The 27599-nt window shown below is 47.2% G+C and overlaps 1 protein-coding gene across 9 annotated transcripts in view; it reads right to left on the bottom strand.

Moving 5' to 3' along the window:
* Positions 1-27599, bottom strand: part of ZNF385D (zinc finger protein 385D) — a 922283-nt gene that overhangs the window by 182471 nt on the left and 712213 nt on the right. For all 9 annotated transcript variants that reach the window (XM_045007121.1, XM_045007122.1, XM_045007124.1 and 6 more), the window contains one exon: positions 5322-5411. In XM_045007121.1, the coding sequence (XP_044863056.1) occupies positions 5322-5411 (90 nt within the window). The remainder of the gene's footprint in view (positions 1-5321; positions 5412-27599) is intronic.

Genomic DNA, 27599 nt, shown 5'->3' with positions numbered 1-27599 from the left:
TCTACACTGGGCGGCGGCCGGGGGTGGGGAATAACGTAGCTGAAGTTGACGTACTTAGATTGACTTACCAGTGAGACGACTGCTGCCGCTCCGCCATCAACCCTGCCTGCGCCTTTCGTGGCGCTGGAGTACAGGAGTTGATGGGAGAGGGCTCTGGGGTCGATTTATCGCGTTTAGACTAGACACGATAAATCCATCCCCACTGGATCAATTGCTGCCCGCCGATCTGGCAGTAGTATAGACATACCCTAAGTCATTAAGCAATCATTGTCTGAACTGGATAAGAAAAGTTTGCCATCTCTGAATGCTGGAGGTACCCTGCCAAAATTGGCACAGATAGTGGAGGCTAACAAATCTGTGGAAAGGATTATGGTTTGTAGTAACAGCGCGCAGATCCACCTGACTGTGCCTTCGCATAGGAGTCAGAGGGAGGACGTGCCACTGCTTCCAGGAGCTACTTGAGGTAAACCCCTTGTCCCAGCCCAATCCCCCTCCCGCCCTCTGAACATTGGTCCCACCCTCATGCACCCCAGAGACCGCACCCCCAGTGGAGCCTTCATCCCCCCTCACCCACATCCCGGCCCAGAGCCCCCTCCCACACCCTGAACTCCTCATTTCTGGCCCCACCCCAGAGCCCGCACCCCCAGCCAGAGCCCTCACCCCCTCCCACACCCCAACCTCCAATTTCATGAGCATTCATGGCCCACCATACAATTTCCATACCCAGATGTGACCCTCTGGCCAAAAAGCTTGCCCACCTCTGTTCTAGTATGAGTGTGGAACTGGGGAGCAGGAAGGAGAGGCAAAAGAACTGAGCCTGAATGGGTGAGGGAGCCAGGAATAATGTAGACCCACAGTTGGCCTACGTCTGTAGGGGTAAGTGTTGGCGCTGCAAGGGGAAGGGGAAGAATTGATGCAGGCAAGCAAGGAGAAAGCATTCTCACAGTTTTTCTCATAGAAACAGGTATCTGAACCTTTGGTTCTGCATTGGATCTAAAGCCACAGAGAATGTCCCAGATCCTGGTCCTCCAATCCAAATACTTGAAAACTTAAGGACTGTGGGGGGAGGGACTGTTCCACAGGCACTGACTTTAATTTTTCTGGATGAGTGCTCCACCTCTGCTCTGCCCGAGGCCCCACCCCGACTCCGTCCCTTCTCCAAAGGCCCCACCCTTGCTCCACCTCTTCTCGCCCCCGTTCTGCCTCTTACCCCAAGGCCCTGCCCTCACACTGCCTCTTCCTGCCCCTGCTCTGCCACCTCACCCGAGTCTCCATCCCTGCTCCATCACTTCCCCTGAGCGCCTCCTGCCTGCTGCCAAACAGCTGATCAGCAGGTGGCTAGCGGGTGCTGAACACCCACTATTTTTTTTGGAGCACCCCCAGAGTTGGTGCCTATGGTTTGTTCATATTTAGGTCTTTGGTGTACCTCAAGTTAGACAGAAAGATATCACCTACCCATTTGTGGAGTGTAACTATGTGATAAACTGCAGACCCATGAGATCAATTGTGTTTATTGTGGATCCTTGACCACTTAGACTATGCACACACACCCATCTCCCTAGGGCTCATTCTGACATTCTAAACACCTGAGCAGCTTCAAAGAGCTGCCATTTTAAAATATGTCCAAAAAAACCCACCCACTCAAACACATTATTTTCATAGGTGTCCTTAAAAACATGTCCTGAAAATAGAAATACAGCAATTCTAACTTGCAGGATGAGTGACTCTGAAGATTCAGAGAACTGAGTCAGTAGCTTAAACATTATGAACTTTTAATGTGAGTGGATGGCAAAAAGGGAGCAGTAAATCCCCAGAACAGCTGCCTTTAATTTATTCAAGTAGCTGTAGCATTATGTCTACCTCAATGGCTTCTAGATCCCACCCCCTTAAAGCCACAATGGAGGAACCAGCCAGCCAGTGTTGGGGAATGAGATGGCAGGGCAGGGCAGGGCAGGGCAGCACAGCATGTGAATGGGCAGTTCTTCCACAATAGTATTTAATGGTGTTGGGCTGGAATTCTCTGTGAATCCTCAGTCTCTGTGAGGTCAAAGTCACATCCTTTGCCCTTTTGGGGTAAGTGCTGATGTTAATATTTGTGAAGTGTTACGTATACATACTGCATGCAGTGTTGCTGTAGCAGTGTTGGTCCCAGGACATTAGAGAGACAAGGTGGGTGACGTAATGTCTTTCATTGGCCCAACTTCTGTTGGTGAGACAAACAAGTTTTCGAGCTTACACAGAGCTCTTCAGGTCAAAGCTCAAAAGCTTGTCTCTCTGAGTATACGTTACTGTTAGTGTACCTTTAACTCATATAACTGAAGTACAGTTTACTAGCTTCCTGCCACAGCTATATCAAATTTTTGGAACATACTGCAACTGACAGTGTATTTGAATGCAGGTAGTCCTGAATTGTGAAATACAATAGTAGAGAATAATGTAATCAGTGAGGTTCTCTCTCCATTAATATTAGTCTTATTTTTTTAATTATAGGCACCTCCGATGAAGCACATAACATAGATATAAGTGGTCACCATAACAAATTCAACATTTTTAAACAGTTGCCACAGAGTGGTGGCGGAAAGACCAGAGTTATGTACACAGGAAAATCATGCTATCCCACATACCACTGTGCAGTGACTTTTGGAAAATGCTGACTTTGTAAAAGAACACTACTATGCTGGACTTCCTATGATAAAATCATATTAGGCCTTACCAAATACACATACATACTGGTGGTAGCTTTTGTTTTGCTGGGTGACATTTTCTTTTTTGATTTTTTTTTGTCTGTTGTATTTTTCTACTGAAAAAAAGGCAGATTTGCTCAATTTAAACACAAATTACGTCAAATTATAGAGAAAATAGCTCAAGGAGGCTGAACCTTTCCAAGAAGTCCCATTTTGCAGCAGAAGCAGATGTTTCAGTAAGTAGAACTCAAAGCTGTCTCCGAACTCTTAACTGTGACCTTCTCCTTCATCAATGTGAACTTTCCAATACTGAATTTCCCGCTATCTAATTGAATCATGCAACAAGCATATGTTCTACTCAAGTAACTGTGTGAAGTTTGAAGTATTGTGTATAAACAGTATTCAGTGTTGTTTGCCTTCAAGGCACCACACTCCTGGAAGTGACTACTCCTTAATTTGAAGCTGACATTAAACTTCAATTTATTGAAAAGTGCTGCTGCTTTTGGATGGGAAGGCAATTTGTAAATACCCAACAGATGATGTCAAGGTTTAATTAAAAACAGCAATTCCCACACAAGCTTCAGTCCTACTTATATTATTATTTTTACAACTTGGCCCAGCACCATGTACAAGTATCAGTCTGTTACTAGTGGACCTACGTGCTTTCAAGCCAACTGAATCTGGGTGGAGTTTATTTGCTGTTTTTATCCCTGGGATATAGGACACCCTGTCTCAACCCTCTTCTCTGACACCCATCCTTGTGTGTCACCAACTATCTGCTCCAGACCCTGAAATCAATATCTGAAACCTCTCTAGCCTGCCCCTTCCCTCCCCCGCAGTCATGTACACATACTGTCCCAGAGCTGTACTGAGACTGTGGACACTCTGGGCTAACTATTTTAGGAAAAATGTGGCAGGAAAGCAAGGAGCATAGGCTGAGCAAAGGAATTTCTGAACCACAGACCTTTGAAAACAACAAGAGTCCTCAGACAGATCCTCACTAGTCTGATCTTGCCCTTCCTGTGAGTCTGAAATTCACAAGTGTTTCAGGTTGGGCGCAGTCCCTCCTGTAAGTCCTTCTTACATGTGGTGATGGTCAGCCCCCCTGAACAGAGCAGAACCCTGATATTAAGTACAATATGTTTTGTGCTATATGCTCAGCTGAGAAGCTCCAGCCTCTCCCTTATGTCATATTTGCCTCACCTGTGGGCCCCAGTGTAAAAATAAATGTTCCATTGAGGTGAGCCAGTCATTGAGGCAGAATCAAAGTCAATGGCCCTAGAGTGAAGTCTTGATTGCGTTTCTGAAATACTCCTTCACCAAGGTGTCAAGCACCTTTTACACCGTATGCTGCACTTTCCTGAAGGCAGTCAGAGTATCCTCCCTTTACATACACACACACACACACACACGAACGATAGTTTGACTCAGACATATTCTACTCTGACACAACTTTAATTTGGTCCATGGTTGATTTGGGGAGAAAAAAAAGTTTAGCCTAAAACTTCAAATTTACTGAACCTGTGAGGTAACCTCAAAGATTTTCTTTGCTTCTACGTACCTCAGCACTTCCTGGCCCAGAGGAAAAATAATGTACGAAAGGCTATTCTTGTGGTATACCTGATCCAGACAAAGCCAGAAAAGACCTACTGGAAATCTCACAAGAAACTACATGTATACTAAATTCACAGCTCAATTTATTACCTAAAGATCTGGGTCAGCTTTAGACAGCATCCAAACTATGTCCCCAGTCCTGCAATAAGCTCTGTAAAGATGGACCTCCTGTACGTGGATGGAGCACTATTGACTTCAGTGTCTGCCTGCATGGAGCTTATTGCAGGACTGGAAACTGTTGTCCAAATGGAAGCACCAAGTCCTTTGAGGATTAATCACTAATAAGAGTATCCTTCCTTGCGTACATAATTTTTAATTTTGTTAAATATACAGGGTCTGAGTCTCATCCCACACCAATAAGAGTCCGGAGTATTTAAACTGAAGTAAATGATGTTATAACACTGTAATAAAATGGGTAAGGAAGAGGAGAAACAGGTCCCTGAACTCAGAAATGTATATTTGGCCTGATCCTGACTATTTTTCCTGTGGATATTTGAAATACAGAATTATGGCTGAGAAGATTGCATGAAATAGCTTTGAAATCTTGTAAGGAAAGAGGGAAAAAAAATCAAGTGGGACAATTCCTAAAACACTGACAACTTCAAAGCAAACTGATTTATATTAAGCGTTCTTTAATAGTGATTAGCATCTGATGTATTCAAGTATGCTGAAAGCTGCCTTCTGCCTTTTTATTTACAGTATAAAGTACATTCTTTACAATCACACAAGTCCTGAAAAGTCACAAGTCACTAGTAGCAATCATCTAAAAACTATTTGACAGATATCTGCCTGAAAAAAATCTAATGTTAAATCCCTGATTTGGTTCAAGACTCAAATACTACTAAGTAATAGATAAAGGCTAAAATAGAGATGATTACTGCTCTTTTTTTAAAATAAAAACAAATATTAAAAGAAGCCCAGGTAATACTCGTAACTAACATCAGGAGTGTCTTGCATTACTAATAAATCACTGTCATTTATAGAGAGCTTGAATATATTTTAAGTACACCTTTAATTACTAACCTTGAGGTTCTTCTCTACAACCCGTTTTCTGGTGTATACTGCTTCACATATAGGTAGGTTTAAGTAACAGGCACAACCACGGTATAGCATCTTTTTGGGGGGCAAGACAAGAAATAAAAAGTCACATAAATAATACTCAGTGTGATTTTTAATCTAAGGTAATCAGATCACTTAATTGACTAAACATTAAACTTTGTATGTGCTTTTGAGCTACCAATCGGTGAGCCTGTACCATTGTCATGTTCAACTGAGAAAGGAGAAAACATGTATTTGATCAAAATTAATTGGATCTTCTTTCATTATATTTTAAGTGCAATGCTAATACATTTTTAATGTGTAACGAAGGATATGTATTAGCCACAAAACTTTGCTTTTTAATACTCTCACCTGAACTACTTGAAGGACACTAAATTTAGCATTACATATACGGAGCTCTCCACCCTTAGGGTCACCATCAATTTATGTGGCAAACCTCTTCCCTATCAGAGCAGCCCCCTAAAAGGAAATTGAGTGCATTAAGTCGTTTCAAAAAGTTCCAATGTTTTGCGAAGTATCAGCTATGGGGAATATTTCTGAAAGCAATAACAACATTTTCTAACTAAACTGCACCTTAGGGTAGAAACAATAAAATAACACCTCAGATTCACAGCTTTGGTGTAACCATGTGTCATTTGAAATGGCCAGTTTTTTAACACTATTGCCTTTACATTCCTAACTCTGCCTGTCTGAAAAGACACGAAGCATTTTTTGCTGCTGCTGCTGCCTAGAAGGGAGATACACACTGTGTGTTCTCTACATACATTTAAGATTAAGAGTACATGCATTTCTCTTTGTGGATGGAAACTTAAGGGCAACTTTTTCATCTGGTAGGCTTTTCTAGGGGCACATCTTGAGTTGATAATTTACACCAGGTGAGAATTGGCACCCTTGAGCGGAGTTTTCCATTCTTTTCATAACTGCGACTCCATTTCAAAGGCATGAGCTATTTTTACTTCGGTACTCATTTTAGTGCAGTTTGAGACATGTTTTCAACATGACGTGGGATAATTTCCTATTTTTCTTTTTGCAAATTAAGCTGAAAAACAGATTTGGATTTCAAGTAGACACAACTGCAGTAAAGAGAGAATAAGTCAACTGAGAGATAATAAGGTGGGTGGAAGGTGGTGGGTAGGTAGTGAGAGAACAAAGTAGCTTCCAAATAAGTCAGATTACATTTTTTATAGTTAAAATGCTTAACATTTTAATTTTTTATTTTAAATAATTTTCTGAAAGTGTAAGAGCTTTATAATAGTGAAGCAAGTTTAAAAATCCTATGTATGCCTTTTTCCCCCACTGTTTTACTAAGTGCATCTAACAAGGACAGCAATTTAAAAATGTCCATGAGAGCAACCTCTGAGTACAAAGACTGAGAAATATCCCAAATCCAAATCCTTCGCTTCCTTTCCCTCTCTCTCCTAGGCTCTCTCAATGCCCTCTATCCCCTGGTCTTTTCCAAGTTCTTCACTGCCATTCTCAGTGTCACCCTCTTCTTCCAGATACCTCTCGTGTTACTTCCAAACACCAACAATAGCTAATTTTATTTCCAGGTGCTGATGCTGCAGTCCTGGAGGGCACTGATTAGATTTGACAGTACTCCTTTGGGGGTTTTTTTCCTTGTAATCCCAGAGTCCTAGCAACACCAATAATGTAATAGTTTCATTCCATTAGCAAATCAGTAAATTTCAAAAACAAAATGCAAGCCAGAAAGTGAATATAAGACATTTGTTTACCTATTCCCTACTGAAACAAAAGCACAGCACCCTGCATGTACCCATTATTAAGAACAATGCTTAGACTTATTTGCTATAGCAAGTCACAGTTCAAAGCCTGTGTGTTATGAGTGATGATCTCCTCTAGTCTCTCCTCAAGCAGACTTTTTCAAAGTTGCTTGCAACTGTCTTTCCTTAGAAGCCAGGATTGTGAGTTCAATCCTTGAGCGGGGCGTTTGGGGATTTAGTTGGGGATTGGTCCTGCTTTGAGCAGGGGGTTGGACGAGATGATCTCCTGAGGTCCCTTCCAACCCTAATAATCTATGATTCTAAGCCACAGAGTGTACCAGTTTCTTTAGGTAACTGAATTACATACAGGGCTATCATACCACTGATGTGAAGTGATCAGCTCTTGTAATATAGCACTGGAATAAAGGCTTAGCCGTCTGCACAGTCACCACAACCCCACAATTGAATTGCAACTCATAACTCCAAACTTGTTTATACCTGAATTTATTTAGTTATTTATTACTCCATGCTTGTGACATGGATCAACTTCTCATAATGGCACCTGAGCAGTTTCTTTGGAAGATGTACTCAGCTGGCTTTGCTCTAAATGTCACCACAATGGTTATTTTTCAAATGCATTGGCAGGACATGACAATGGCTAAAACTGCAGCTTTGGTGACAGACTAGTGTGTGGTGCCTTCACCTGGAAATCTCCGGGGAAATATACAATTTCTAAAGGAGATACAAAACCAGTAAAGCACAGTAGGTAGAATGTTTCTGAAATGAGGTGGCACATTTAGCAGCAAAGGGTGGGTACTGCAAGACAAAGAGAGCTTGCAGTTAGGATCACAACATTAAACCATATGTACAACAAATATTATATAGCTAATGTCTCAAAACAACAAAATATAAAGGAACCACCAGGAGCCTCATGCACGACTCCCACTTAATGCTGCAGTGTGGTGGCACAGTCAGTGAGACGGGGTAAGTGGTGCTTTGTGGGGCTTATGCAGGCACAGCGCAGTTCATCTATCCAGCTCCCCTCAGCAGCATCTCAGTGTCTTCTACTCCACAAGCTTCTCTTAAAATGGAGGCCAAAGAGTGATTTCCTCCCCATCCTTGGCCCCACCCCTCCTTGCCAGAGCCCCTCTAAGTAGAGGCAGGTCACTCAAGGGAAATCTTTCTAGGAGTCCCCCTGCCCTGATACATTCAGACAGCATCTAGAGACTGGGATGAGGTAACAGTCAGGAAAATCAAGCTCTACTTGCCATAAGCAAACGTACTGCTTCCATGATCATACCAACTCAGTCTGTGGCCTAATCACATCTCACTAGCTAAATAAGATCAGGTTGGATCAGTACTTGGAGGGAAAGCACCAAAGGAAAATATAGGGTTCTTGAGGAAGTTGTATGGGGGTGTAGCCCACGAAAGCTTATGCTGAAATAAATTTGTTAGTCTCTAAAGTGCCACAAGTACTCCTGTTCTTTTTGCGTTTTCTCTAAGTAAGCAATGACATGCCCCAGCATCGGCTTAGGGACACACTGCTGTCGGGGACTCCATCTTTTGGATGAGACACAAAAACTGAACTCCTCACCAGTCGTGGTCATTAGCGCATTTCTGACACTTGTGCAAGTGAGGCAAAGGCAGCTTTAAGCTACCTTTGTGATTTCCTGAATTATAGGATGACACTTCATTAATATGTTGCTTTTCGATATATAGTAAACATTTGATTAACACGTCTGTTTTATAATAAAAATATATTTTAAAAACAAATATAATGTAATCTTTTGCACAATTAATTATGAATTATTTTGGTAGTTTCACGTATCTAGCTCTTTTATGCAGTATTACTTCAAACATTTAGCAGAGCCAAAGGCAAGATGCCAAGAAAAACAGCAGTTGCATGAGAATCTTGAATTTAAAATCTCAATATGACTGTACATGTCCAACATATAACCTTTGGGGACTGTCTTTCCCTGTTAAAAAAATGGTGGGATGATAAAGTAAATCAGACAGAATATGGACACTATAAAAATATTCCATTTTATGAGTCATTCCATGACACATGAGATGAATGTGTTCCTAACCATGTGTCATTTACCAGCCAAAATCACTGTGGTTTAAAATTGTGGGAAGGGAAGAAAATCTCAAATCTTGTATTTATTTATCATCACAGATTAAAATGTGTGTTGTTTAGGCCAAATTCTTAAACAAAGGCACGAACACTATTGCTAAATATATACACACACTCAAAGAGGTAAATATGCTCAAAAATATTTTTTTATGTGCATGTCACATTTCGGGGTGCCTCACAATGCTTTGCTGTTGTAGCTCCCAACCTGGGCCCCTCGCAAACAGCATGCAGGTCACATCCTGAGTGTTTCTATATAGCAGGGGTAGGCAACCTATGGCACGCGTGCCGAATGTGGCACGCGAGCTGATTTTCAGTGGCACTCACACTGCCCGGGTCCTGGCCACTGGTCCGGGGGGCTCTGCATTTTAATTTAATTTTAAATGAAGCTTCTTAAACATTTTGAAAACCTTATTTACTTTATATACATCAATAGTTTAGTTATATATTATAGACTTATAAAAAGAGACCTTCTAAAAATGTTCAAATGTATGACTGGCATGCAAAACCTTAAATTAGAGTGAATAAATGAAGACTCGGCACACCACTTCTGAAACGTTACCGCCCCCTGCTATATAGCTTCAGCCCTGGTCTAGCATCTGTGACCCCAGCAGCCTGTCAGCAACATACCAGTCACACTCTGGTTTCCACCAACCTTGGCTGCCATTTGCAGACTCCCCCCAACACTCTCCAAGTCCCAGATTTTCCCCAAGCTGTGTGTTCTGCACTGTCCAGCCCTCTCCTGGGCAGTTTATGATTCTTGAAAGGAGTCAATATTCAACAGTTTGCAACTTTAACTGGAGTTACCAAACAGTTCAGTTTAAACACAGCACTGGATTGGTTTAGATTAAAAACAATACAACATGTTCATTAACAAAAGAATATAGGATTTTAAATGAATACAAGTACAGGAGATAAAGTTGAAAAATGGTTACAAGAAAATAAAAATGAAAATATGCTTCTAGCAAGTTTTAGTTCTGGGCTGTGTTTAAGATGGTCTTTCTCACCTACAGTCTTCCAGCAAGATGGTGACTGACCCTTTCCTTGGTCAGCATCTTTCCCAGTGGCCCAAAAGTGCTGGTGCCTTTGTCTTCTTAGGCTCCTCTCTCATAGTCCAGTGAAACTATGTCATGGATTCTTCTGAGGATTACCCCTCAAAGCAAAATTGATTCAAACAGTGAAGGTGGCGATTGGGGGTGTAGGAGGCTCCAGGCTTTTTCCTCTTACCTGTTTGCTGAAATACAAGTTTGCTGTCTCTCCTGCCATTTCCTCTCTCTGCTGTCTGGAGAATCCTGCTTACTACTTCTATGTAAATTGAGGTAAAAACACATTCCTCTGTTTAGGATAGACCTGTTGAACAACTTTTGCCTAGTTTTCAACAAGTGCTAATAACACCATAGAGAGGGATTTTATAATTTATAATTGTAACCCCCAAGGAGATTACCTAGATTCCTGGGGCTCTGTCTGCTGGCAGCTCAGAGAGAGGCACACCGTCCCTGGTAGGGAGGGGGAGCCAGCCAGGGCAAGGGCAGGACTGGCTGTGTAAGGAGCAGGCCTGGGACTTACCAGCTCCCCACACAGCCAGTCCTGCCCTTGCCCTGGAGCATTCAGGCCTGGGACTCACCAGCTCCCACACAGCCAGTCCTGCCCTTGCCCTTGCCGGCTCCAGACTGACTGAAAAATGGCTTCTCCCCTTTCCTGAACTCCCTGGGAAGGGCATCTCACTCTATTGGCTGCTGGGCAGACTCTGAGTTTGCCTGGGCTCCCCCTCCCTACCAGGGACAGTGTGCCTCTCCCTGAGCTGCCAGCAGACAGAGCCCCAGGAATCTAGGTAATCTCCTCTGGGGTTACATAATGTTGCTACAAATATTTCACCATGATATTACTGACTAGTGAGTTATTAGTTTTAAAATGATACCTCTCAAGGCATATTTTGTACACAGATTATCACACTAGCGTGTAGGGTGCCAAAGGGGTGCTTTTGGTCAGAGTGTAAAATTTTCTGTGCTGAACGTGGATGCTTATTTTCATGCCTCTTCTTGGAAATTTGTCCATAAAAGAACAAAGCATTGTAGCAGAGTGGTCACCCGCTCCTGCCCTGAGAGGTTTAAAGACAGTCCTGGGAGAGGGCCGTGGCAGGGGAAAAGCTACTAGGCTGATTGAGGAAGCAGCCGCAGCTGGGCCACGCCCTAATTAGTGTGACCAGATGAGATGAAGAAAATATTGGGACACATGTGGGGAAGCAAAAAAAAAAACAACAAAACACAACAGTGCTGCTGGCAGAGCGAAATATCGGGACAAATTGCGTCCCGACCCAAGACCTCCCAATTATCGGGACGTCTGGTCACCCAAGTCCTAATCAGCCCTCAGCTGGCCCTATTAAGAGCCAGGAGCTCAGCAGTCTCTCTCTGCTTTCAGAGAGAGAGGGAGGCCTGGCTGCTGGGAAGCTCAGAGTATCTAGAGTGAGGCAGGGCTGGGGAAAGGCCAGAGGGGCTGGGGAGCTCCAGACTGGCAACTCCCCAGGCTGCAGGGCCTTGTCCAAGGCCCCATAGAGGTACTGGGTTGCAGAGAAAGGCAGCAGGTCCAAAACCCCCTTGCCTGTGATGAGTGGCTTATACTGCAGTCTGCCCCAGGGAGCAGGGGCTTGATATTGGGTGGGGGTTCCCTGGGGAGGGGAGACCCTGAGACTGAGGGGTGTACTGCTAGGGTGCAGCACCCCACATAACAGGGCACTGGAGTCCAGGAAGGGACATGGGGGCCAAGCGGAAGTGGGATACCGACCTGCAGATCTAATTCCCGGAAGAGACCAGCAGGAGGCGCTGCAGGGGTGAGTCCACTCTCTTACAAGCATAGATTGTGGATAAATTCTGTAAACCAGTTATTTCATCTAGATTAGCAATACAAGCAAGTCCCTGTGAATATGTTTGTCTCATCAACAGAAATATTAATGAATTTAGAATGTTTTTCACTCTTTTCTTTCTCAGACCTCAGTAATCAAATAATTTCTTTAAGTGATTCCATTTCACTTTAATTGCAGCTTTTAAAAACAGGTTAATACCAGCCATCCATATTTAAACTGTAGATTTTATGATTATGCCACCCATTTAAGGTTTTATTGTCTTTGCAGAATAAAATAATCATTGATCTTTTTCATCTGAGTGCTATTAAGACAAAGGGTGTAAACATCAACTGATTAAAACATTGCTTTCAATGCTTTATTAAAATTTATTTTTAAGCAGTTCTACTCATTAAGACTTGACAAATCTGAAGAGCACTTCATTTAATTTCCTTTACGAGGATGTTTTGCATGCAAAACAGAGTCTGAGGAATCCTTAGTCCCCAAAAAGGGCTGCTCTGTAGCCGAGTAGCATGCTATGACTTTCAGATAGCTTCTTACCTGCCAGCCCACTCTGCAGGGCCTGCTAGCACATATACAATGCAGAAATAGTTAAGTAGGAAAGCTTTATTCCTTCGGTATTACTAAGCATCAATTTAAAAGCAAACATATATAAGGTCTTTAGATGCTATTCATATTTTTAAATACATAAATTACAGCAGAAAATTGGAAGACACATTTGGGATTTTTAAAGGAAAATTTACCCTGACTTCAGCTCAGGAGCTGATAATGGCACACATAGGTTTTCACCTTCAGGTCACAAATCAAATCCAGTCATTTGGTTGACAACTATTAAGACTTAGTGGCAAGGGACACTTTTGGCTAATTACATGCAGATGAACCAGTGGGTGCAGGTTATAAATCTGACTATCAGTGGGGCAGCCTTAGGAGTGGCAGAACCAAGAACAAGCACCAGTGAGCCGCGATGAGTGACTGAAGAAATAATATACTGCATGGAATATATTGGAGAGGTTGTGTGCTATCATACAAGAGTTGGAATTCCACGTGCCACAGGCTCAAATGATTCCATGAACAGCATTTCTCTTTGAATTGATATACTCGGATCCAGAAGGAAGACAGGCTGCAGTGACTGCCCACAAAGATCACCCATAAGGAGACATCAACGGGGACATTCAACGAAGCCATGAAACTGGTCATTGAAAAAGACGGTTACTCACCGTTGTAACTGTTGTTCTTCGAGATGTGTTGCTCAGGTCCATTCCAGTTAGGTGTGTGTGCGCACCACATGCACGCTCGTCGGAAGATTTTTACCCTAGCAACACTCAGTGGGTCGGCTGGGCGCCCCCTGGAGTGGCGCCGCTATAGCGCCAGATATATACCCCTGCCGACCCATCCGCTCCTCAGTTCCTTCTTGCCGGCTACTCCGACAGTGGGGAAGAAGGGCGGGTCTGGAATGGATATGAGCAACACATCTCGAAGAACAACAGTTACAACAATGAGTAACCGTCTTTTCTTCTTCGAGTGATTGCTCATATGCATTCCAGTTAGGTGATTCCCAAGCCTTACCTAGGCGGTGGGGTCGGAGAGAGACGTGGCAGAGTGTAAGACTGCTGAGCCGAAGGCTGCATCGTCTCTGGATTGTTGTACCAATGCGTAGGGGGAAGCAAAGGTGTGAACTGAAGACCAGGTAGCCGCCCGACAGATTTCCTGGATGGGAACATGGGCCAGGAAGACAGCAGAAGAAGCCTGTGCTCTTGTGGAGTGAACAGTAAGGTGGCTAGCCTGAACGTGAGCGAGCTCGTAGCATGTCTTGATACAGGATGTCACCCAAGACGAGATCCACTGGGACGAGACTGGCATGCCCTTCATTCGGTCCGCCACTGCCACAAAGAGCTGGGGCGAACGTCGAAAGGGTTTCGTCTGCTCTATATAAAAGGCTAGAGCCCTACGGACGTCTTAAGTATGAAGGTGCTGTTCCCGGCGCGATGAGTGCGGTTTCGGGAAGAAAACCGGGAAGAAGATGTCCTGGTTTACATGAAAAGCACCACCTTGGGAAGGAAGGAGGGGTGTGGTCGGAGGTGCACCTTGTCTTTGTGGAAGATCGTATAAGGCGGTCCCGCCGTCAGGGCACGGAGTTCTGAGACTCGCCTTGCCAAAGTGATAGCGACGAGGAAGGCCGTCTTCCAAGAGAGATATAAAAGGGAACACGTGGCCATAGGCTCGAAAGGGGGCCCCATAAGTTTGGCTAAGACCAGGTTTAAGTCCCAGGTAGGGGCCGGGCGCCGGATCTGTGGGTACAACCGTTCTAGTCCCTTAAGGAACTGGGAAACCATCTGGTTAGAAAAAATAGAACGGCCACCCTTGCTGGGTTGGAAGGCCGAGATGGCTGCCAGGTGCACCTTTGAGGAGGAGACTGCGAGGCCCTGCTCCTTGAGGGACCAAAGGTAGTCCAATATCTTTGGGATAGACACCAGATGAGGATCGCAGCCGTTCTGATTGCACCAGAGGGCAAAACGCTTCCACTTGGCGAGGTAAGTCGACCTAGTGGAAGGTTTCCTGCTCCCCAGAAGCACATGTTGTACTGCAGCAGAACAACTCCGCTCCGCCTGAGTCAACCACGCAGGAACCATGCCGTGAGGTGAAGGGACTGCAGGTCTGGGTGGTGAAGCCTGCCGAAGTCCTGCTTTATGAGATCCGGCCATAGCGGCAGGGGAATTGGCTCTGCCACTGATAGGTCGAACAGCAGGGTATACCAATGCTGCCTCGGCCATGCTGGAGCAATGAGAATAAGATTGGCTCTGTCGCTCCGGAGCTTGAGCAGCACTCTGTGAATGAGGGGAAACGGTGGAAAGGCATAAAACAGGTGTCTCGTCCACAGGAGGAGAAAGGCATCTGAGAGGGAGCCCGGGGAGCGTCCCTGGTAGGAGCAGAACACGTGGCATTTCCTGTTCTCTCTGGAAGCAAAGAGGTCTACTTGGGGAAAGCCCCACCTCTGGAAGACTGTATGGATGACATCGGGACAGATCGACCATTCATGAGACAGGAATGACCTGCTGAGGCGATCTGCCAGGGTGTTCTGTACTCCTGGGAGAAAGGACGCTACTAAATGAATAGAGTGGGCTATGCAGAAGTCCCATAGTTGGATGGCTTCTTGGCAAAGTAGGGAGGAACGCGCCCCGCCCTGCTTGTTTATGTAGAACATTGTCGTCGTGTTGTCCGTGAACACAGACACACAGCGGCCTTGTAGATGGACTCGAAACGTCTGGCACGCCAGGCGGACTGCCCTCAGCTCCCTGATGTTGATATGTAAGGCCAGCTCATGGGGTGACCAGAGGCCTTGACTGTGTAGGTTCCCAAGGTGGGCACCCCAACCCAAAGATGATGCGTCTGTGGTCAGCGCTACGGAGGGATGGGGAGGGTGGAACGGTACCCCTGCGCAAACCACCACGGGGTCTAACCACCAATTGAGGGAGTCGAGGACTGTCCCGGGAATCGTGACCACTGAGTCTATATTGTCCCTGTGCGGGCGGTATAGTGATGCGAGCCATGTTTGGAAATGCCGAAGCCGGAGTTTCGCGTACAGGGTCACGAAAGTGCATGAGGCCATATGACCTAGTAGGCTGAGGCAGGTGTGCACTGACGTTGTCGGGAAGGATTGGAAGCTTCGAATGATCGAAGACATGGCATGAAACCGAGGCAGAGGGAGGCAGGCCCTGGCCAGATTGGAGTCCAGAACTGCTCCGATAAATTCTATCCGCTGCGTTGGAGTCAGGGTAGACTTTTCGGCGTTGACCATAAGGCCTAGCCTGCCGAAGAGGTCTGTGACTACGCGCATGTGCTGAGACACCTGCAGTTGGGAAGTCCCGCGAACCAGCCAGTCGTTGAGGTACGGGTAGACGTGTATTCGACGACGGCGGAGGGCTGCAGCGACCACAGCCATGCACTTGGTGAAGACCCTCAGCGCCGTAGAGAGGCCGAAGGGGAGCACCGTGAACTGGTAGTGCTGGTGGTTGACGACAAAGCGAAGGTAGCGTCGAGGTGGCGGGTAAATGGCAATGTGGAAGTTACGTATCCTTCATATCGAGGGCGGCATACCAGTCTCCCGGATCCAGGGAAGGGATAATGGTCCCCAGGGTTACCATGCGGATCTTGAGCTTTACCATAAATCTGTTGAGCTCTTGCAGGTCTAGGATTGGTCGCAGACCTCCCTTTGCCTTGGGGATTAGGAAGTAACGGGAATAAAGCCCCCTACCCCTCATACCTTCTGGCACCTCCTCTATGGCACCCAAACTCAAGAGAGTCTCGACCTCTTGCAAGAGGAATTGCTCGTGAGAGGGGTCCCTGAAGAGGGTGGGTGGGAGGGAGGGGGAGAAACAAATTGGAGGTGGTATCCCGCTTCCACTGTGCGGAGGACCCAGCTGTCGGAGGTTATCTGGGACCAGGCAGGGAGGAAATGGGAGAGGCGATTGGAAAAAAATGGGGAAGGATCTGGTAGGGAAACTGGTGGGCCGTCCTCGGGCGTCCCATCAAAAGTTCTGCTTCGACCCCGAAGATGGTTTTGGGGGGCGGTTGGGCTTGGTTCCCCTGGTTGCCCGATTGTCTCCACCGGTTCACCCTGCCACGACACCTGGTGTCTTGTCACGGCCTGGGTTGATTATAGGGGCGGTACGGCTGGGGCCGGAAGGACCTACGTTGGGTTACCGGAGTGTGCATGCCCAACGAGCGCACTGTAATGCGGTTGTCCTTGAGGCTCTGCAGTCTTGGGTCGGTTTTCTCTGAAAGGAGACCCTGACCGTCAAAGGGCAAATCCTGAATTGGTTGCTGAAATTCAGGTGGGAGAGTCGAAGCTTGGAGCCAGGATATGTGCCTCATTGTTATGCCAGAGGCCAGGGATATGGCCGCCGAGTCCGCTGAATCCAGGGAGGCCTGGAGGGCAGTTCTGGCTACTTTTTTACCCTCTTCCAAAAGGGCCGTGAACTCTGTACGGGAGTCTTGTGGCAGAAGCTCAGTGAACTTGCCTACAGACACCCATGTATTAAAGCTGTAGCTGCTTAGGAGGGCCTGCTGGTTGGCCACCCTAAGTTGAAGGCCGCCAGCTGAGTAGATCTTACAGCCTAGAAGGTCCATGCGCCTCGCCTCCTTCGCCTTAGGAGCTGGCGCTTGCTGGCCATGTTGTTCCCGTTCATTGACGGATTGGACTACCAGTGTGCAGGGAGGAGGGTGGGTGTACAGATATTCATAGCCCTTTGACGGGACCATGTATTTTCTTTCCACTCCCCGAGCCGTAGGTGGGATGGAGGCCGGGGACTGCCATATGGTATCGGCATTGTTTTGAGTGGTACGTATGAACGGCAGGGCCACTTGGAGGGGGGCATCCGCCGTCAATATGTCCACCACTGGGTCCTCTACTTCTGCTACCTCCTCAACTGGCAGGTTCATATTTTGAACTACCCTCCTCAACAAGTCCTGATGCGCCCAAAGGTCAATAGGAGGAGGACCCAAGGAGGATGTTCCTGCAACTGCCTCATCAGGTGAGGAGGAGGAGGAGAGACCCGGTACCAAGGGGTCCTGTGGTGGGTCAGTGAGCGGCGGAGCAGCGTCTGCAGCGAGAGGAGCTTCAGGTTCCTCAGAAGCAAGTGGTGCCTCGTCCGTGGTCGTGGGAGGAGGCCTGCTAACCGTGGCTTCTGGAGTTCGATGGTCAGAGGGGCCTGAGCGTTGAGCCGCGAACCTTGCGCTTCGTGGTACGCCCACAGGGTCCAGAAAGCCCATTGAAGAGGGCCTTGGTCTTGGCCTTGAGGCTTGGACTGCTGGTATGCAGCACTGCTGGCGTGGGATGAGACGGATGGTTGTCTCGAAGGCCATGGCGGTGCCGAGAAGCCCTGGGACGGTGCCGCCGATTCAGCCGTTTGGTCCCGGGGCGGTACCGAGGAACGGTGCCGGTCCTGTCGGTGCCGGGAGCGAGATCGGGACCATCTACCGTGCCGGTGCCGGGATCTCGAGTCTCTATGGCGAGAACAGCTGTGGGACGTACAGTGCCGAGAGCGGTACCGAGAGCCGGATCAGTGCCGATAACGTCTGTCCAGCGACCGGGATCGTGATCGTCTCCGCGAGTACGACCGGTACCGCGATGGAGAGCGGTACCGGGACTGCGAGCGGTGCCGGGATCGGGACCGGCGTGAGCAGGAACGTCTCCGAGATCGGGATCTGGAGTGACGTTTCTCTTGGTGGTCAGGGGAAGGAGGCCTCATTATGGCCAGCTTGCCAACTGACTTGACAACCCACACCAGCGGCGCCGGGGGTTGAGGCTGTGTCGGCTCCGTCAGCGCAATTAGCTCTCTTGCCGTCGAGAAAGTCTCGGGAGTTGAAGGGAGAGCTAGCTCAACCGCAGTGTGGACCGGGGAGCAGTGTGGTACCAGACTCAACAGCCCTTGCGGTGCCGGAGTCGACGGTGCCACGTTAGGAGGAGCTTGGAGTTGCGGTGCCGGAGTTGGGGGTGCTGGCGTAGGTACCGGGGTTTGGCCTACGGGCCTGGACGTATGGTCCTTTTTGGAGGATGAAGTCGGCGCAGCCTTACGTTTCCCCGAGGGGGAGAGGGAATGGTGCCGGGGAACCGGTGCCGGCTGTTCTCGGTGCCGGGCCTCGGTGCCGGAGTGAGTTGGTGCCGAAGGCGCGCTCCTCACCGATGCAGACTGCTGGGTGGTCGGTGCCGGCGCCGCAGGGCTAAGTGCCGACTCCATTAGGAGCTGCTTTAAGCGAAAGTCCCGCTCCTTCTTTGTTCTTGGCTTGAACGATTTGCAAATGCGACACTTATCAGGAAGGTGAGACTCTCCTAAGCACTTCAGGCAAGATTCATGAGAGTCTCCAACCGGCATCGGCTTCTGGCAGGCCGAGCACGGCTTAAACCCCGATGCCTTGGGCATGAGCCCGCACTGGGTCAGGGGAAAAAGGGGCTAGTCCCCCAATCCCCCGGTGAACTATAACACTAACTACAACTAAACTAGTAAACTAACTCTAACTATACTAAAGTTGAACTATATACACAATAAGGTAGAAACAAGAGCGAGAAGCTAGGGTTGTGGAGGACAGCGATGCCGCACTCCACTGTTCCAACGACCGTCACAGGCGGTAAGAAGGAACTGAGGAGCGGATGGGTCAGCAGGGGTATATATCTGGCGCTATAGCGGCGCCACTCCAGGGGGCGCCCAGCCGACCCACCGAGTGTTGCTAGGGTAAAAATCTTCCGACGAGCGTGCATGCGGCGTGTACACACACCTAACTGGAATGCATATGAGCAATCTCTCGAAGAAGAAGTGCTGTTTTTTGGCCAACTCCACTATTCTACCTACTGGGGAAAAATCAAACTTATGGTCCAGCAGCTGAAAAGACAGATCTGCTACTGATGCATAGTACACTCCAAACAATTGGTAGACAACAGGAAATAGAGGAGATGAACAAGGGAATTATATCCTGGCTATGTATGGAGACCCTAGATTAAAAAATACCATGGCCACTATGTTGTTCAAAGTAGAGAAGAAACTAGGATATTTTAATGTGATCTTAAAGTTTGCTTCCCATTGCTGGAAGAAATGTGATCACTTGAATGTCTGTAGAAAGCAAATACAGAATGAGTGTGAACACAGCTGTTGCAAATATAATTTAAATTCAAATGTAAACTTTTCATGGATTTTTTTTTGGCAACAGTCATCCAGTTCTGCCCAGGAATAAGCCCCTCTAACCTTGCAAGACTACTGCCATCCATCTGGCAACATGTGTCTGCTGCTCATCATGAGCACAGAACAGCTTCAAATTCTCTTACTGGAGCATAATCCGAAAAGAAAATTGCAGAGCATTGCTCCAACCAACTGGCAGGAAATTCAAACAGCTCCAAGAGCAGGGCCAATAGGGCTGTTGAAACATAAGGTAACATTTAGAATGCGATTACAAGGACACCATTGTTGGGGTCTGGACTGAAACATGCTAGAGACCTAACTGGTTGGGTGCTAAAAGAAACCGAAAGCTATAAAAGAAAGACAGCAGTGGAAAGCAGTCCTAAAGCAACCGTAGTCAGTCATGCTCACCCCAATATAGTAGGATCAACCAGTAGTACAGAGCCAGAATAGCAACTCCTAGCATCCCTGCCATGTCTGATTGTTGACATAAGCTATAGATGAAAGATAGGAGTATGGTCGGAGCTTCTTTGGGGTTGTTGGCAGTAACTGATCTAAGTTGCTCCAGGGGACTGAGCTGGCACACGACCAACCCATGACTGGGTAAACACAATGACCACCTTTGCACTGTGCTGCTTGAGCTGTGTGCCCATCAGCAATAGAAGAGGATCTGAGTCAGAGCATATTTCAGGAAGGCTGTAGAGCAGGGGTGGCCAACCTGTAATTCTGAAGCCACATGCGGCTCTTCAGAAGTCAATATGCAGCTCCTTATATAGGCACCGACTCCAGGGCTGGAGGTACAGGCACCAACTTTCCAATGTGCTGGTTAAGGAGGGTGCTCACTGCTCAACCCCTGGCTCTGCCACAGGCCCTGCCCCCTCTCCACCTCTTCCCCCACGGCCCACGCCCCTTCCTACCCCCTGCCCAGTGCCTGCTGCACCCTGGCTGCTCCCCAGAACCTCCTGTACACTGTGAAACAACGGATTGGGGCAGGAGGCAGTGGCGTAGCCAGGTGGAGGGAACAGGGGGAGCAGGAAAAAAATAAAGCGCCACCCTCTGCGGGGCTTTTACTGACAGGGCAGCGCTCCGGGTCTTCAGCAGCACCTTGGCGGTGGGACTTTCACTCGCTCCACGGATCTTTGGCAGCATTTTGGCGATGAAGTTTCAGTGCCGCCAAAGACACCCCGGGATTGTGAAGGGCCCGCCGCCGAAGACCCAGAGCGCCGCCCCATCAGTAAAAGTGCCGCAGCAGGTGGCGCCTTTTTCTTTTTTTTTTTTACTCCAGGGTGAGTAAAATTAAAAAGGTGCCACTTGTGCTCGGTGGGGGAGCAGCTGCTGCCCTGCTCTTCTCCCCTCCTCACCCCGGCTACACTGCTGGTGGGAGGCCCGGGAAGGTGCTGATCCATGGGACTGCTGACAAGCAGGACACACTGGGGGTGGGAGGAGGCGGAGCTGACGGGGCTGCTGCTGGCTTATTACTGTGGCTCTTTGACAATGTACATTAGTAAATTCTGGCTCAGGTTGGCCACCTCTGAAGTAGAGCATAGATTAAGGGTTAAAGGATTCAGCAAACAAACCTGGCCTCTGCAAATAATTGAATGTTTCATACTAATGTTGATTCATTCATGTTTTGTGAGTACCAAAACAAAATGTCTGAATCGCCTGGATTTTGTTGTGTTTGCTTGTTTGGCTACGCCCTGCCCCCTTTTTCTTCTGTTTGTGAACCAGGCCATTATTCCTAAATTTTACCCAGCTCTATTAAAGTCCGATTACAGCTTTTTTGAACATTTTGGCAAATATTCCAGTTGAACAGTGCTAGAGATGTGGGCTCTAAGAATCAGACACCAGACTGAAGACAGCTCCCAAATGACTTATGCTATTCAGGGGCGGCTCTAGAAAATCCGCCGCCCCAAGCAGGGCGTCGCGGCATCGCCCTTCCCCGGTCCCGCGGCCGGGGCAGAAGTGCCTGTGGACCGTCCAGTGGTCCCGCGGCTCCGGTGGAGCATCCGTAGGTATGCCTGCGGGAGCTCCGTCCGAGCCGCGGGACCAGCGCACCCGCTGCAGTCATGCCTGCGGGAGCTCGAGCGGAGCCGCGGGAAGAGGGGACTTCCGCAGTCATGTCTGCGGCAGGTCCGCTCGTCCCGGGGCTCCGGTGGACCTCCCGCAGGCATGACTGCGGGAGGTCCGCCGGAGCCAAATGCCGCCCTACCGGCAAAATGCCGCCCCACGTGCCTGCTTGGCGCGCTGGGGTCTGGAGCTGGCCCTGATGCTATTAGCCAAAGACAAAAATCCCACTCCCAGAAACCTGTGAATGACCAGCCAAGCACTGAAACCTTGAGGCTCTCTCTTTTCTTTACCAGAAGCAATCAGGGGCGGCTCCAGGCCCCAGCACGCCAAGCACGTGCTTGGGGCGGCAAGCCACTGGGGGCGCTCTGCTGGTCGCTGCGAGGGCGGCAGGCAGCCTGCCTGCTGTGCTTGGGGCGGCGAAATGCCTAGAGCCGCCCCTGGAAGCAATAACATTCCTCCTGCTCTGGTTCACCATTACATTTAAAAGGGTTTGGTACATTATGGCTCCTCACCTGACAGAGTGCCTTCACTTTTAAGCCAAGTTAAAAATCAGTGACAACGTAAGAGCTGGTTCTTATTACCAAGTCCTTGTAATGCTGTTTTGATTCATACTAAATTGAAGCCATGTTTTGCCATGAATATCCCTTCATTGAACCAGAGCATTCTGATTGCTGCACTTTAAAGGACATTCTATCCTGCAGAAAAATAGTCGCATTCAGTTAACCCAGACACTATGGCCATTGCACAGAGCAATGCAAAATAACCAGTTTTCATTTTGTGAATTTCCTACTGCCAGCAGTGACGGTTTGTAAAACTCACCAGTATTTCTGATTGCCCTGGCCCCCAAAGCTACATTTCATCCATAACAAAGAGCAAACTGGCTCTTTCCTGGCTGAAAAGTTACCTGAGACCCTGAGCCTAAAGAGAAGATGTTCAAAATATCTTCTGGAGGACTCTTTGTGAGCTTCTCTTCTTCATATGTCCAGGATATAAACCCCGAGGAAATTCCTGGGTCAGCAACAAGTCTTTGTGTACTGTCTATTCCTACCAGCTGCTTGCTCAGGTCGCTTACATCTCCCAAGCAACCACAGGGTTACCTTCTGTGTTAATTAGTTGAATTGCTAATAAACTGTGCAGGTGGTGCAAGGCTGCAGGAGGAGAAAGGCAACTGCCAACAAAAGGGCCAGTCACAATTGCTCCATGCTAACACCTGTAGAAATGGGGTGGGGAGGCCTCAGCTACCTGAGCACCAGCTAGTCAGGGAGGGTGCTGCAAAATCTGACTTACAGCAGGAAACTAATACCCCTGGCAAGCATGTTCATCCATTTTCCAGGAGACACTGAAATTCTTGTCTCCCAGCTCCATTCGCTTAATACCTCAGCCTCTTCCATATGGCTAAGTGCTCCAGAGGCCGAAGAGAGATGTGGGGCCCTTAAATATGGCAGCAGTGTGTAAATGACTGGAAGAAAAGTCAAGGCACTGAAGGCAAACTATACATTGAACAAGAGGCCTCTATAGAACATTTCATCATTTAAAAATCCATGTGTACTGTATTTCTGGCACATAGCTGCACTTCTTTAAAACCAAGCTGGGTTTATTGCTTGGCAAAGGACATGTCCAGGGGTGTGCACAGGAATACAAATTTAGCTGCTTTTGGAGGGGCACTTTCTGTGCCTCCCACAGCCAGAGGAGCGGGCTTTCCCTCTCCCACACTGCCCATGTGGCTGGAGGAACTGGCTCTCCCTCCACCGCCCCACCCCCCGTGGCCAGAAGAGCTGACTCTCCTTCCCACACGGCCGGAGCAGCTGCCTCTCCCTCCCACGCGACCAGAGGACCTGGTTCTCCGTGTTGCAGCCCCAGGGCCAGTGGAGCTGGCTCTCCACTCTTCCCCTTGTAGCCCCAGAGCCAGTGGAGCTGGCCCTCCCTGGCAGCCAAAGGAGCTGGCCCAAGACCACAGGCCCAAGGCTGGAGGAGCTGTCATCTTCCGCCCTGGCCCGCAGTTGGAGGAGCTCGCTCTCCCCGCCCCAACCCCAGAGGAGTTCTGAGCCCTCACTGACTGGGTGGGGAGCCTGGCATGTCCCTGCATGCCTCCCCCTGCACACTCCCCTGGACGTGTCTTACCCACTATCTTGCTGGAGACCTTCCATTGACCGTACTGGGAGTTCAGCACATAGAATGAGGCTAAAGTGTGCAATTTCACAACCAACATATCCAGCTTCTGGCCTACAAACAGTTGTTTGGGGGTCAGGGAAATTATGAAAATTTGTTTTTTCTAGCTTTCACATTACATAAGCTAGGCATATTCTTTAGCAGAATAAGTCCACAAAATGTCAGGTAATATTTATAGAAATTTTTGCAGAGTAGCGAGTAATCAGAAAAAAAAACACAGCTTGGAGAAATCCACTGTTTAGTTTTCAGTGCAGTGCCTTAAGTTCATATTTCTAAGACTCCAATGCTCAGATATTTTTTAAAAGTATCTTCGTTTGTAGCTGAAAGGTGTGGCATTCCAAGAATGCCAAATGTGCGATAAACACATTTGAGATGTTTATTTATACTTATATTCCTTGTGTTTATTTTCCTACTATACAGATATTCTTCTTCACTGTAACCAAAATTATGATACTTTTTTTAAAATTAACAATCTATATAAGTATTTCATCCTGTTTCTATCCAAAATCTCATATGTCCTGATTCAATAAAAACTCTGTTCAGCTTCTTTACCAGATAAACTCACACTAAACTGATGAGTTTGAGAGAGAAAGAGATTCTTCAGGGCTTGCACAGCGGTATGCTGTCTTCAACTTAAATGGCCAAGTTGTTAAAATTCCTTTTTACGTCTGACTCCGTGGTACGCATTTGCTGTACAATTAAGTATATAGCACCTACAAACATTCAGCTTACCAGACTAATTAGCAAGCTGCTTTTATGCTTTGTTTTAAAAATAGAAAATGTCAAATTCATGACACAGAATGAACATTCAAAGATAACCTGAAAAACACAAGAACCTGAAAAACATGAACAGGAGGCTGCCAGGCAACTCACCATATTCTACAGGCCCCTATCCTCCAATCTCACGGAGGAATACCAAAAGAAACTACATCGTCTGCTCAAGAAACTCCCTGCTCTAGCACAGGAACAAATCTACACAGACACACCCCTAGTGTCCCGACCAGTGGTATTCTATCCGCTACCCAAGATCCATAAACCTGGAAATCCTGGCTGCCTCATCATCTCAGGCACTGCCACTCTGATAGCAGGGTTATCTGGCTATTTAGACTCTCTCCTCAGACCCTATGTTACCAGCACTCCTAGCTATCTCTGAGACACCACCGACTTCCTGAGGAAACTACAATGCATTGGTGATCTTCCTGAAAACACCATCCTGGCCACCATGGATGTAGAAGCATTTACACCAATATTCCACACGAGGATGGACTACGAGCTGGCAGGAACAGTATACCTGATGAGGCCATGGCACATCTGGTGGCTGAGCTTCGTGACTTTGTCCTCACCCACAACCATTTCAGATTTGGGGACAACTTGTACCTTCAAGTCAGCGGCACTGCTATAGGTACCTGCATGGCCCCACAGTGTCCCAAAATTTTTATGGCTGACTTAGAACAATGCTTCCTCAGCTCTCATCCCCTAGTGCCCCTCCTTTACTTGCACTACATTGATGACATCTTCATCATATGGATCCACAGGAAGGAGGCCCTTAAAGAATTCCACCTGGATTTCAACAATTTCCACCCCACCATCAACCTCAGCCTGGACCAGTCCACATAAGAGATCCACTTCCCAGACACTACAGTGCAAATAATTGATGGTCACCTAAACACCACCCTATACCGGAAACCTACTGACTGCTATACTTACCTACATGCCTCCAGCTTCCATCCCAAGATACAACCGCATTTGCTCCAATCCCTCAGACAAACACAAACACCTACAAGATCTTTATAAAGCATTCTTAAAACTATAATACCCATCTGGGGAAGTGAGGAAACAGATTATCAGAGCAAGATGGGTACGCAAAAGTCACCTACTACAGGACAGGCCCAACAAGGAAAATAACAGAACACCACTGGCCATCACGTATTGCCCCCAGCTAAAACCTCTCCAGCACATCATCAACAATCTACAACCTATCCTGGAAAATGATCCCTCACTCTCACAGACCTTGGGAGGCAGGCCAGTCCTCGCTTACAGACAGCCCCCCAACATAAAGCAAATACTCACCAGCAACTACACACCACACCACAGAAACACTAACCCAGGAACCAATCCCTGTAACAAACCTCATTGCCTACTCCTGTAGCCATATCTACTCTAATGAAATCATCAGAGGACCCAACCACATGAGCCACACCATCAGGGGCTCATTCACCTGCACATCTATTAATGTGATATATGCCATCATGTGCCAGCAATGCCCCTCTGCCATGTACATTGGGCAAACCAGACAGTCTCTATTGAAAAGGATAAATGGACACAATCAGACATCAGGAATGGTAATATACAAAAGCCATTAGGAAAACACTTCAATCTCCTGGACATTCTATAACAGATTTAAAAGTAGCCATCCTTCAACAAAAAAAAATTCAAAAACAGACTTCAAAGAGAAACTGCAGAACTACAATTCATTTGCAAACTTAACACCATTAATTTGGGCTTGAATAGGGACTGGGAATAGCTTGCTCACTACAAAAGCAATTTTCCCTCTCTTGGTATTGACACCTCCTCGATTATTGGGAGTGGACCACATCAATCCTGACTGAATTGGTCTTGTCCTTACTAGTTCTCCACTTGTAAGGTAACTCCCTTCTCTTCATATTTATGCCTCTATCTGTAATTTTAACTCCATGCATCTGAAGAAGTGGGGTTTTTTACCTACGAAAGCTTATGCCCAAATAAATCTGTTAGTCTTTAAGGTGCCACCGGACTCCTGGTTGTTTTTCTGAAAAACACAGTGACGCTATTTGGCTTTCCCTGTCCCCTTTCACCAATCTCCCCATGTCCTCCATCCCCAACATCTTCTACCCCAGATGCTTGATACTCCTTGCCCTGCCTTCACACAGGCCAGAGGTCAGTTTCTTTCTCGGCGGCACCCATTAGTAATTGCTTCATCTAACCCTTCTGAGACCCAAATCAAGAGATTTTTAACAAAATAATATTGTATTGGGGATTTTACTGAAATGTGGATAAAATCATAACATAAAAGATAATTGTTAATATTATTGTTTAGTTCTATTGCAGTAACTCCGAGAGCCCCAGTTAGTATCAGGACATCATTGTGCTATGCAATGTGTACGTACACACACACACACACACTCTTTCTCACCCCCCACCCCCACCCGGAGAATTTACAATCTGAGCAAACTGGATTGGTTGTATACACAACTCTACATTGCTTTTATATCTAGTTCAACGAGATCCAGAAAGTCATCTAGCATCACCCCTTAGATCTATTAAAAAACTAATGTAGCCTGCTTTTAAAGCAGAGCATTTCTCTAGAAGCACATTCATTACTTAATTGCACTATGATTTTGCACTGGCTGCATGTTTCTAGGGAGAGTTGTTTTTCATTGATAAAGCCCTAAATGGCTTGGGATCTGCTGACCTGAGAGATGTCTACTCTCCCCTGTGACACTGCTACAGCTGCAGTTAAGCAAAAGCATTTAAGCTAGATTCCCCTCACCCCCACCCCTTGCTTTAAAAGAAAATGGAGCTTCTGGAAATTTGGCAGCATGGGAACCAGGACTCTGGAACTTACCCCCAGTTTGCTCTGAAATAGCCCAA

The sequence above is a fragment of the Mauremys mutica genome, chromosome 2 (genome assembly GCF_020497125.1).
Source record: "Mauremys mutica isolate MM-2020 ecotype Southern chromosome 2, ASM2049712v1, whole genome shotgun sequence".
NCBI lineage: Eukaryota > Metazoa > Chordata > Testudines > Geoemydidae > Mauremys > Mauremys mutica.
This window is presented reverse-complemented; position numbering and strand designations above follow the sequence as displayed.